The 12,955-nt window shown below is 31.9% G+C and overlaps 1 protein-coding gene across 1 annotated transcript in view; it reads right to left on the minus strand.

Moving 5' to 3' along the window:
• Nucleotides 1-454: 454 nt before the first annotated feature.
• LOC126892476 (WD repeat-containing protein 36) overlaps nucleotides 455-12,955 on the minus strand; it is a 39,219-nt gene continuing 26,718 nt past the window's right edge. The window contains exons 4-5 of the mRNA XM_050662007.1: nucleotides 8,575-8,726; nucleotides 455-1,611 (exon numbers count right to left, since the gene is read on the minus strand). Coding sequence (XP_050517964.1) covers nucleotides 485-1,611; nucleotides 8,575-8,726 — 1,279 coding nt within the window. The 3' untranslated portion in view covers nucleotides 455-484. The remainder of the gene's footprint in view (nucleotides 1,612-8,574; nucleotides 8,727-12,955) is intronic.

Below are 12,955 nucleotides of genomic sequence, written 5' to 3' on the forward strand. Positions count from 1 at the left end.
ATTTCCCGGGGAAAATTTTCGTCGAAGTATATCGGGAAAAACACGTCTCTATGCAGAATTTATTTACGGTGAATTTTTATTTGGGTGTTTTTGGTGTAAATTTAAAATCTTTGGAGTTATAGAGTAAAAATTGAAAAAAGAACACGATTTTCGGGCGCCATTTTGTTTATAAAAAAAGTAGCACACTATCTGCGGACTTTGCATACCTATATTATTAATATATACAATCATAAGATTCGATTCCAGCAATAAAATTGCTGGTAAATAACTTATCCCTTAAATAGCTTATCCCAGACTAATACGTTAGTACAACTTGGTCCACTCGAAATGACATGACAAGTTCAAATTATGCTAATGGTCGCGAACGCTTTAAGAGCATTGCACATAAAAAAGAAGAACGGTATTGTAAAGACCATTGCTTTGTACAAATTTTCACTTAAAAAAAAACAACAAAAATGTAAAATATATTTATTTTTATAAACAATTACATAGTCTTTAAGTTTTGCACCACGCACGTACAATATAACAATTTATCTTGGAGCCTTTCCCACGTTGCTTGATGACAGCTTATTACATTGGGTAGATACTCTCTTAACAACTTAGTCTGAGCAATAACAAGTCCATGGCTCTTCAAAAACACGCTTAAATAAGCTTCGGCTAGTTCGAAATCTTTATTAGATTTAAGCATATACTCCACACACTTCAAAAACTGTAACATCACTTCCAAGGTACCGCCATTGTCAGGCGAAAGAGATTTTATTTCAAAATCTATCATCGAAGGACCAAGCTTTTTAAGTTTATCTATAACTGGATTGAAAATGTCAGTTGTTTTTGACGTTTCTAATAATTTTCCGAAGTCTGTAAGGTTCACAAAACTAAGTGGTGTTGTAAATTTCGTCTGCTCTTCCGTTTCTGGTCTGACATCAAACTGAATACCACTCAAAGACGCTACCGTTGGAAGAAAGAATGGCGCTGCTTTGGGTGCTTTAGGAGGTTCTTTAGGTTTGTTTCTTTGCTTGATCACATCAAGGTTGAGGAGATTTTGCCATCTAGATGTGGAAAGACCAGATAACGTAATTAATTCCTTGCTTATTTGCTCAGGTGAAACGAATTCCTCTACATCTTCTTTAATTTCTTCCTCGTCTTCAGTATAATCTTGTCCGCATTCGGGAAGCATGATTAACGGAGGACTATCACTGGGTGTGATACTTTTTAATGTAATTCTTGTGTAAAGGGTCTTGTTAGTCCAAAGGAAGATGCCTAAATAGTCCACGTGAGCTGTAATCAAGCATTCTCCAGTTGGAGACATATCTAAAGAAATACAAGCAGCATCGGTAGCAAATTCATCCACCATTTGCCCGGACGGTATATCCCAGGTTCGGACGGAACAATCCATGGAGGCAGTGATAAGCCATCGTGAGTCTGGACTAAAAGTGGCGTCGGTTAATTGTGCTGTATGGCCAGTGAATTTCCTCACTATACGTTTCGTGTCAATGTCCATTATATTTAGAGAATAATCCTCCATTGCTATCGCCAACATAGAGCTTTCCCGATGAGATCTAAAGAAGTTGATTGTTTCCTCTAGGGGAATAACTGCCAACGGAGGTGAATCTAAAAACATGAAAAGTTAGTCTATATTCCTACAATATAATACAAAAATACAAAAAGAACCAGATTTTATACTTAAACAAATACGGAAAGTATTAATAATATAATAATTCGCTGTAAAACGAAATTAAGAGGCATTTTATATTTCAGTTTGTCCAGAAGTAGAAAATGAACTAACTGACCCTATTGATGCTGGCAATGGGATAAGACAGGGGGATTCTCTGAGTCCTTTATTGTTCAATCTGATCATGGATGAAATAATAAAAACGCTGGACGGAAGGGCCACCCGAGAACTTTATCGTACCGATCTGTTATCGTTATCGTACTAGATACTGGCATTTTATAAAAATAACAAAGTTACTCGTTATTTTGATATTTTATAAACACCTTGTATACTTGAAAATATTTTATGGTTCTATGTATGTATGTATCGGTTTTAGAACGTCTTTCGACGTTGTCCGATGCCTAACTTCCACGTCCTTCTATCATCCCATTGGCCATCTCGAAGATCCCTTGTACTCATTGCTTTGGTTACCCCTTCTTTCCATGTCTTTTTGGGTCTTCCTCGTTTTTTGCGGTTTGGTGGTACCCACTCCAAGATCTTTTTGGGCAATCTTGTGTCTTCCATTCTTTGAACATGACCATACCAAATCAACTGTTTTCTCTCAATGTCTGTTGTTAAGTAACCATCTATTCCAATTCGTCGTCTTACTTCCTCATTTCGAATTCTTTCCCTACGGGATATACCTAACGATCTTCTAAACACATCCATTTCTACAGCTTCTAATTTTTTCCTGTTGTTCTCGGTTATTCTCCAAGTTTCTGCTCCGAAAAGTAGGCTGCTTTTAATAAGTGTTTCATAGATGTTGTATTTTCGGAGCTCCAAAGTATTCCATTTAGGCATCCAATTGTTCTTCTAGCTTGTGTTACCCATTTTATGGTTCTACGCATCATTAATTCCCGCATTTGAGAAAATGTTCGGGGACACACTATAGATTATTGCATAAATCAATAGAATATTAGTCATACTTTCATTTCAAATTAGTCCATTTTTCTGAGAAATTAATAGTTTACAATATTTGCATTTTACTGCATGGATTGTAATGAAATTTTGGGAGTAGCCCAAAGCCCAATCTCCTAATTCAAAGTCTATCCTATATACTATGGCGCTTTTATCATGGGGGCGGTTCTTACCACTTCTCGGGGATAGAACATTTTTATTTTCGAATTGCATGGAGCAAAAGGAAGAATTTTAAGAAAATTTAAAAATGCGCTCTATAATTTGATCTTATTTTTTTCACCCGTCCAACTTTTTGAAAGTAGAAATAACACTATATTAAGAGGTATTGCAAAAGAAAAATGAGGGGTTAAATGTATGTAATTCTCATTTTCCGTAAAGTACATTAGTCATATATTTTTTTGCACCATATCCCGCTTAGTTTGAATGTAACCGACATTTAACGGTGCTCGTTTTAAAGGCCTTTTCAAACACTACAAAAGCATGAGCACTTTGAGCATGCACCAAAAAACAAACTCTTTTTACCTACCATATCTCTTTTTTATTATAAATAGAAAATTTACGAAGGAACGAATCTCTTTGTTATTTATAATTAAAAAAAATTTTTATATAGTGTTTTTAGTTTGATGCATAGTTTTTAAGGTATTCACAAAAAACCGTCCGAAAACGTGTCATTTTTAAATGAAAATGGCCAATTTTCAACTACGCATAACTCAAAAAGTATTGAGTTCTCAAAAAAAAGTATAGATCAGTTTTTGCTTAAAAATAGGTTCTCTAGCCACTTCCATGCTTATTTTGACCAATAAATTTTCCACCCCCTTGAAGGGGTGGGAATTGCCCCAAGATAAAAGCGCCATAGTATATAGGGTAGATTTTGTTTCTTGAGCTATTCCCTACTTACTGTGAAAATATCAAGTACATCGATGTAGTAGGATGGAATTCGGAGCCAAATACCCTCATTGACTGCCCTATAATAATGCTCTGCTATGATCGCGTGAGAGGGGACACACACAAGATTCTAGCAAAATTTCAATTTTCTGTAACTTTTCGAGTTTTTGAGTTACAGCAACGAGTTTTATGTCATTGGAAAGATAATATTACATTCTTTCAAAATATGTAAAAATATACAGGGCGTATGTAAAAAATTAAGATTTTTTTTCATTTCCGGTTAAACCGGAAGCCATGTTGTGGGTAAAATTTATTGTGCTAATAGATAACAAAGTAGTATATATGTCTGCCAAATTTCAAATTTTAGTTTCTATTACAGAGGTAGTTACGGGCACTCGAATATTTTTTTATAAAAAATTAATTACAAAAAACTCGAAGATGTACCACAAGGTTATTTATTATTGTTAAAAAACATATAAAAGGACGCGTTTCGGCTTTACACAAGCCATCATCAGCTTAAATACAGTTTATAAAAAATTCATAACTCCCCTCCTGTGAGGAGTTAAGAAACCCGACCAATGTTATTCAATTTACCGATAGGATATCAAAAATATATCAAAAAATAAACAAATTCCTTGGAGTCATTTTTGAGAAAATTTAGTTCAAATCATGTCATTGGAAAGATAATTTTACATTCTTTCAAAATATGTAAAAATATACAGGGCGTATGTAAAAAATTAAGATTTTTTTTCATTTCCGGTTAAACCGGAAGCCATGTTGTGGGTAAAATTTATTGTGCTAATAGATAACAAAGTAGTATATATGTCTGCCAAATTTCAAATTTTAGTTTCTATTACAGAGGTAGTTACGGGCACTCGAATATTTTTTTATAAAAAATTAATTACAAAAAACTCGAAGATGTACCACAAGGTTATTTATTATTGTTAAAAAACATATAAAAGGACGCGTTTCGGCTTTACACAAGCCATCATCAGCTTAAATACAGTTTATAAAAAATTCATAACTCCCCTCCTGTGAGGAGTTAAGAAACCCGACCAATGTTATTCAATTTACCGATAGGATATCAAAAATATATCAAAAAATAAACAAATTCCTTGGAGTCATTTTTGAGAAAATTTAGTTCAAATTTATGTCAAATTTTGACCCCTTAAATATAGGCAACCCATAACTTTTTCTGAAAAACGATAATATTCTTGTTATAGCCCCATCTTTAGGCTATATAAATGTTTTTTCAAATTAAATTTATCTTAAACAAGTTTTTAGATTGGTAGGGAAATGTATCGGGTGGGCGGTCGGCCATGCTGGCCGCCATTTTGGATTTGGAAATGTCAAATTCCGTATTTCTATTTACCTATCGATGAGCTAACTTTAAGTTAAATTTCATTCGTTTCGGTCAAAATTTGCAAAAATGGGCCCCAAATAACCCCCCTATTTCGGCCCCCCTTTGAGAGGTTTTTTTCAAAAGCTTAGTTTCTCGACAAAATTCTCTTAAACTTACTCATACCGAATTTCATCGAAATCGGTCCAGTAGTTTTTTCTGGGCGGTGGCGACATACGTACGTACATACGTACATACTTCCGACATGTTTTTTTATTTGCTTTTTAGACTCAGGGGGACTCAAAACGTTGAAAAAAAGTGAAATCTGAAAAAATTTTTTTGCACGATCCTATAACTTTATCTATTATACTCATACTGCGTATGTAGTACGATAAAGTAAAAAGTAATAACTAAAAAGGATATCAAATGGAAGGAAAACAGCTTAAAATAATCTGCTATATAGACGATGCAATGTTGATCTCTCACAGTGAAGATGATTTACAACGTATGCTGCACCAATTTAATATGACTCTGCCAGAAAATTTAACATGTTAATTTCCAACAAAAAAAAAACAATTTGCATGGTTATAACAGCAAATCCAATAAGATGTAAATTGGAGCTGGAGGGTCAGATAATAGATCAAGTGATCGAGTTTAAATATCTAGGCATCACACTATCTAGCTCACACGGAAAGCTCGAAACAGAAGTGAAAGATCAAGTGAATAGAGCAAACAGAGCCGCAGGTTGCCTGAATGACACATTCACCCCTGTGATGTATCAAACACGTTATAAATAACGTGCATGTTATCCTGCATTTACGTTAAATTCTACAAATTGATGTGATGTATGACATATAATGTTTCTCAAAAACGTTATCTGGTAACATAACAGGTTCATTTTAACGGGGCCTATTTAACCTCTTGTTATAAAATAACGTGTAGTATAAAGAATAAATAAATATAAAAAATGGACAATTTAGTTCAGAATTTTGTCAGATTGTAAACGTCGGGTTATTAAAATAATTAGATGATGATATTAGATGGTTTGTTATTTTTTAGAAATAGTGATGTTATTTTTAAACAAAAACATTTTATTCGTATACATGAAGAAAACATACAGACTATAGAGACCAGTTTGGCCAGATTGGGTAAATCCATTGGGTTCGTTTTGTAGTTTATTTAAATCCTTGTTGAGCCATTTTATAACATAACAACACGACAAGCAAAAATTAAATAAAATTCACAATCACAATAGAAAGAGCATCTCACGGACCGAGGGCCGGGAATTTCAAATAACATCTTGGTTTTGAGTTTTGGTGCCAGTGCCAGATGTTCGAGTGCGATGAACAAGATGCGTACTTCGCTGCACGCTGCATGTTTATGTCTGTCTTCCTCTACTTATTTAATTTTTGTATACTGTTGTTCTTGTCGCGCAAGACGATACTTTAACGTTTTGAAAATAACATGCTGGATAACACGCACGTTAAAAACATGATACATCACATCTAAGTTTTGGCAACACGTTATACTCAAACGGCTGTTATAATCAAACGTTATGTTAACATAACGTGTACACTTGTACACGTTATTTATTACGGGTTTGTTACATCACAGACCTGAATGTGGAGAAATAAAAATATCCGAAAAGAAATGAAAGGCAGAATTTACAAAACAGTCATCAGACTAATAATGACATACGCGGTAAAAACACGACCTGACACAGAGAGGTCAAAACGATTGTTCGAAACAGCGGAGTTGGAAACTCTTCAAAAAAGCGATAGATTCGAAAAATCGAAGACACTATGGGACAGAGCTAGTATAGATTGATATATACGACAGAGATGCAAGGCGGAGAACATTAATAACTGGGTAAGAAAGAGAAGAGTAGAATGAAATGAGCACATAAGCTGAATGGCAACAAATAAAGTAGTAAGGACGGCGAGAGACGACGAAGTAGTTTTAGGCTTTCTTAACATTTTGCTTTTTGATTCATTCGTTTACGTTGGATAATAAAAAAGCTAGGTACTTTAACAACTAGCAATGGTATTCATCAATACAGGGTGTTTCGGCAAACTTTAAGGGGTAATTCTGCATGAAAAAAAAAAAGAATGTGTGTGTACTTTGTACGCACGTAAGAAGTTATACTTCTATTATATAATTTCAACGAAATAAATATACTTAACAGTTACAATATCAAAAATTAACAATAATTACCAAAAATTAACCAAAACTTAAAATGAAAAATAAAAAAAATGAATATGAATCGTCCGGGATTTGAACCCGCGATCTCACGATCTCTGGTCCAATGCTATACCAACCGAGCTATCAAGGCGCCTGTCATTGACGTTTCGGATATACATAATTACACATCACGGTGACAAGTGAAATATAACAATAGATATTTTATTATTTTACAAATCCAAAGACATAAAAATTATAATAAATAATACATTTACTAAAAAACACTAATATATTATTTTAATGGCTTATTTGCGCTGATACATAATTTGAAAGATTAGCAACGAACTACATACAGTCTGCCTGCGCATGCGCCAGGGAATTATAAAATTTCACCCTCGATCGTAAAGAAGTATAACTTCAAAAATAATGACCTTTTGCTTTATAAACATAATATGTCCACAAATGCTTCGTTTCCGAGATACGGGATGTTGAACTTTTTCTTACAAACTGACGAATTATTTATTGCTCTAAAACCGATTGAGATATGCAAATGAAATTTGGTAGGTTTTAAGAGGTATTTATTGCGCATTTTTTGACATACAATTAAGAATTTTATATTCACCATTGGCGTGCATACGGGTATAAACATTTTAGATACATCCCAACTGCACGCCAATGGTGAATATAAAATTCTTCATTGTATATCAAAAAATGCGCAATAACTACCTCTAAAACCTACTAAATTTGATTTGCATATCTCAATCGGTTTTAGGCAATAAATAAATCGTCAGTTTGTAAGAAAAAGTTCAACATCCCGTATCTCGGAAACGAAGCATTTGTGGACATATGTTTATCAAACAAACTGTCATTATTTTTCATGGAGAATTACCCTTTAAAGTTTGTCGCACTTATTTAGAAACACCCTGTATTGATGAATAACATGGCTAGTTGTTAAAGTATGAAAAAAAATACCTAACTTTTTTTATTATCCCACATAAGCGAATGAATCAAAAAGCAGAATGTTAAGAAAGCCTAAGACTACAGTTAAGTTTTAATTTCAATATTTTATATACGCTAGAATATTCCACAGGGTGTTCCAAACTTTGAGGAAAAAACACACTATCATTGTTACACCCGGTATACAATGACACTCACTTGTTTAGCAATAATATTAATAAATCGATATTCTTGAGGAATAAAGCTAGAATATACTAAAAAAATCACAAAATCGGACAACAGATTTAGGAAATACAAGACATTAAAAAGATCCCATTTTTAAGGTGGTGCGTTAATTTTGATGCTTAGTGTACAATGCTGAGGTGCGTCAACAAAGAACTGTAACATATAAATGCCAACCCTTTTGGTGCCATATGACTTTTATCTATTCTAAAATTTTAAGAAATTTACAATTAAAGTCGTTTTGGCTACTACATCGTCAATTACAACATTGTTACAATAAAAACAATTATTCACTATAGCTCTTTTTGTTTTGTTACAACTTTTCATTTTATTATATTTAAAAACTATTTCAGATTCATACCTTTATTTTTAAACCTCCAAAACTTGACTTCGTTTCCTCCTCCTGTCACAACAAATTGATTTAGTGTATCACTTGAAATTCCACGGATTGGGTATTTGTGAGCTTTAGGATTTCCATACGAGTCCCTCCAGATTCCTGATTGCATATTAAATCTGAAAATAAAATTTAAACGTCACTTTGTATTGTTGAATGTTATCTATGTATATTTAGTCCATGTGGTGAGACCGCTTCCATCTGGAAAAATTTCTGATTCGGTTTCTTTGTCGATTCCTATTCAAAAAGTCCCCTTTAAACAAATCTAAAGGGTGCCGGGCGAAATTTTTGGGCAGAAATTGTTTAAACAATTTTTTTTAAACAAATACAAAAGATCACGTTTTTTTGCTCCAGAACATGTATTTTTAAGTTTTGTGGGTCATTCTAAACAAGAAAGGTATCTTGTAAATTTTCTCAAAAATTGATAGTTGTCGAGTTATAGGCTATTTACAATTTGAAAAATGCGAAAAAACGCATTTTCGAGGCCTAAGAACTCATATTTAGATTGGTATTTTTGAGGTTGTCAGATACTTAAATTGAAGTTTAAACATTCAGCTTCAAGAGTCTGAAGAGTGATTGCGTCTATCCTTAATTTAAAGAGTTCTTTTTTAATTGTTAAATATGCATGTCCATCCGATCTTTTTGCCGGTGCGGCGCGCTCTATTTCAAAAATCTTCAATTTTCCTCCGAAAGATATTTTTTCTAGATTCTTTAGGATATTCTAAATAAAATTAATTTCTTGACATTTTTCTCAAAAGTTAACAGTTTTAAAGTTATAAGCGATTTAAAATCCGAAAATGCGTTTTTTTGTCATTTTTCGGATTTTAAATCGCTTATAACTTTAAAACTATTAACCGTTGGGAAAAATGTCAAAAAACTTATTTTATTTAGAATATCCCAAAGAATCTAGAAAAAACATTTTTCCGAAGGAGATAGGAGATTTTTGAAATAGAGCGCGCTGCACCGGCAAAAAAATCGGATAAACACGCATATTTAACAATTAAAAAACAACAGTATAAATTAAGATTATACGAGATCACTCTTCAGAATCTTGAAGCTGAATGCTTAATCTTCAATTTAAGTATCTGGTAACCTCAAAAATAGTAGCTTAAATATGATGTTTTAGGCCTCGAAAATGCCCATTTTCGCATTTTTCAGTTTTTAAATCGCATATAAATCGAAAACTATAAATTTTTAAGAAAAATTACAAGATACCTTTCTTGATGAGAATGACCCAAAAAAACTAAAAATATATGTCCCAGGGCAAAAAATGTGATCTTTTGTATTTGTTAAAAAAAAAAAATTTCTGCCCAAAAATTCCGCCCTTCAGATTTGTTTAAAGGGGACATTTTTGAATAGGAATCCACAAAGAAACCGAATCAGAAATTTTTTCAGACGGGAGCGGTCTCACCACATGGACTAATTGGATTAAACTAAAAATTTATTGGAATAAAAATTACATTTTACAATTGTTTTTGACGTTTCGATTTCCAATCCGGAAATAAAAAAATATAAATTAACGAATTATCTTGTCAATATAATAAATAGTATGAATAAAAAAAGAATGTGTGTATATTTTGTACTCACGATAGAAGTTATACTTCTCTATTATATTATTTCAACGAAATAAATATATTTTACATAGTTTATTTGTATTTTATTTAAATATTAAACTAATTTTAATTGTTACTACTTTCCAAAAAATTGTATTAAAACAATTTTAACTATTTATAATGGGAAATAAGCCACAATATTATTAAAAATTGATTTTATTAACGTTTCGACGCCCAAATCGGGTGCCGTTGTCAAAATACAAAATACTACTAACATAAACAAAAATGCTGTAGCTTAGTAAAAAAATTCTTCTGATCATTTATTTATTTTGACTCATTTATATCGGCAATTCAGATACATATGATACGTTTTAAAGTAGAAGACTTTAAAATGATATTACCAATATTTATGAGTTGCGTTCCTGGGACGACTTTACTGAAATATAGTTCATTCGATTACATGAAATCAACCCCAACTCAAGAATATGTCACAAAAAAAAAATCATAGCATGTGATCTGTCTTTAAAAAGACAACCACATGTAACGGTGACATTAAAATTCTCGCGTTAGAGATCTCATAGTAAATCACGAGGGAAAACCAGGAAAAACCTCGTGATACTATCCCGACATCGTAAGTATTTGGTCTTACATTTAATTTACTCTCAAAATTAATACCAAATTCTGACTTTACTATAATTTTGTTTAAATTATAAATAATATTAATAATACATGGATATATAAGTAATACTAAAATATAAAATATGTACTAACTCGACTATTGACTTACTAATTGTGGTATTTTCTTTCTATTGACTTCCTCTTTCAGTATGGGTATCCACATCCTACTGCATTCCACCGAGGAATTTGCGACACAATTGGTTTCGTTTAGCATAATTAGAGCTGCTTATTTGATTTTTCTCTTTTTACTATCTGTTTCTTTCAGGACTATACTTGAATCTCTCCACTGAACTCTATGTTCATTATCCCATGCGTGTTGACATATTTGAGATCTATCAAATTCTCTATTTTTAATATAAGACTGATGTTCACTTATTCTAACGTTTAATGGTCTTGATGTTTCACCTATATAAAATTGTTCGCATTCACGAGGTATTTTATAAATACAATTCTTTGTTCTTTCTTGTTCATTGTTAGGTTTAGTTTTAGATAGAATAGATCTCAATGTGTTGGTGTTTTGAATGTTGTTGAAATGTTGAATTTATTTCCTATTGTTTTAAGTTACTCGGATAGTCCTTTTATGTATGGTATTGATATTTTCCTCGAATTATTTCTTGTGAATGTTGTAGGATCCTGTTCTATGTTGTTCTGTTCCACTCGATCCAATCTTGACAATTCCTTATTTATAAACGATAAAGGATAATCATTTTTTAATAAAACAGATGTTAAGAATTGTTTTTCTTCTAAAAATGAATTTTCGTTAGAACAAGTAATTTTGGCTCTATCATATAAGGATTTTATGATTCCCTTTTTAAAGTTGATGTTGTAATTGAGATATCTGTTGGTATGTGTAGGTTTTCTATACACTTGAGTCTCATATCCAGTATCCTTCTTTGAGACTAAAACATCGAGGAAAGTTAGGGTGCTATATTCCTTTTCCATTGTAAATTTTATTGTCTCTTCTTGATCGTTTATAATATTCAGGAATGTATCCAACAATTCTTGTTAAATGTTAAAGTTAAAATTGTAAAAATGCCACAAGAAAATAGCTTCAGAACAACTGTATTAAAACAATACTAAAAATTAAAAAAAAATAGATATATTCATTCTCAACATTTTTCCCAATCGCGCCAAAAGAAGTATAACTTCAAAAATAATATATAGATAGAAAGGTAAGCCTAACGTTTTGTTTTTATTGTATCCCTATGAGCATTCGAGAATCTGGTCAAGTTTGGAGCGCTGTAAAACGTATATAAATAAATAAAAGTAAACAACTTTATAGTGGTAATTTTTCGTTGAAAAACCCTCTACAAAATTGATGTGATATCATTTTATTCTAAAATGAACTGAAAAAAAGTTGTAACTTCCAAAAGGAAACTTGTTACAAAATTTTCACTGATTTTTGTTGATAACTTTTTTGTTGGCCACTTAACGATAATTAATAACATTTAAATTTAATTTAAATTTAATTTGCTACATTTTGTTTATTAAATTTTCTGTAGGGTTGCTAGTTTACGAGATATAACCCCAAATCCCTTGGCACCAGTTTTTCCAATATGGCGACCGCGGGACGCATCTAAACATTGCGTATTAGACCAATCAAGTTAGTAAAAAAAAGCCGTTTTTCGACATAATTGAAAAGACGAGGTTTGACAGTTGAAATGTGTAGTATGAGATATTACAAAAGGGCTACCATCTTGGGATTCATAAATTTTTTAGTGGAACAATTTTTAAAGAAACAATCAAAACGTCAAACTTAGTTTTGTGCTCATAACTTAAAAACTTGTTTATTTAGAGATTTGACGTTCACAGGTAACTTTTTTAGAATAAAAAGATAAATCGAATGAGATACGCTAAATGAAAATCGGTTAATAAACAAAAAAGTTATTGCAAAACAGACGACAAAATCATTGTTTTTTAATATTGTTAATAACAATTTTATTGTTTATTAGAATATGTTTAAATATACCTAAACTTGAGGGCATTATGGTGTTTGAATGGTGTGCAAAAAATGGTCCAAATCTGTTTAATAGTTTTCGCAAAATTGAATTTGTTTATAAATTTTTTTGAAAAACGGGCTAATTTCTGAGGCTGATCCAGTTAATATAGCTGAATGT

The sequence above is a fragment of the Diabrotica virgifera genome, chromosome 9 (assembly GCF_917563875.1).
Source record: "Diabrotica virgifera virgifera chromosome 9, PGI_DIABVI_V3a".
Lineage (NCBI taxonomy): Eukaryota > Metazoa > Arthropoda > Insecta > Coleoptera > Chrysomelidae > Diabrotica > Diabrotica virgifera.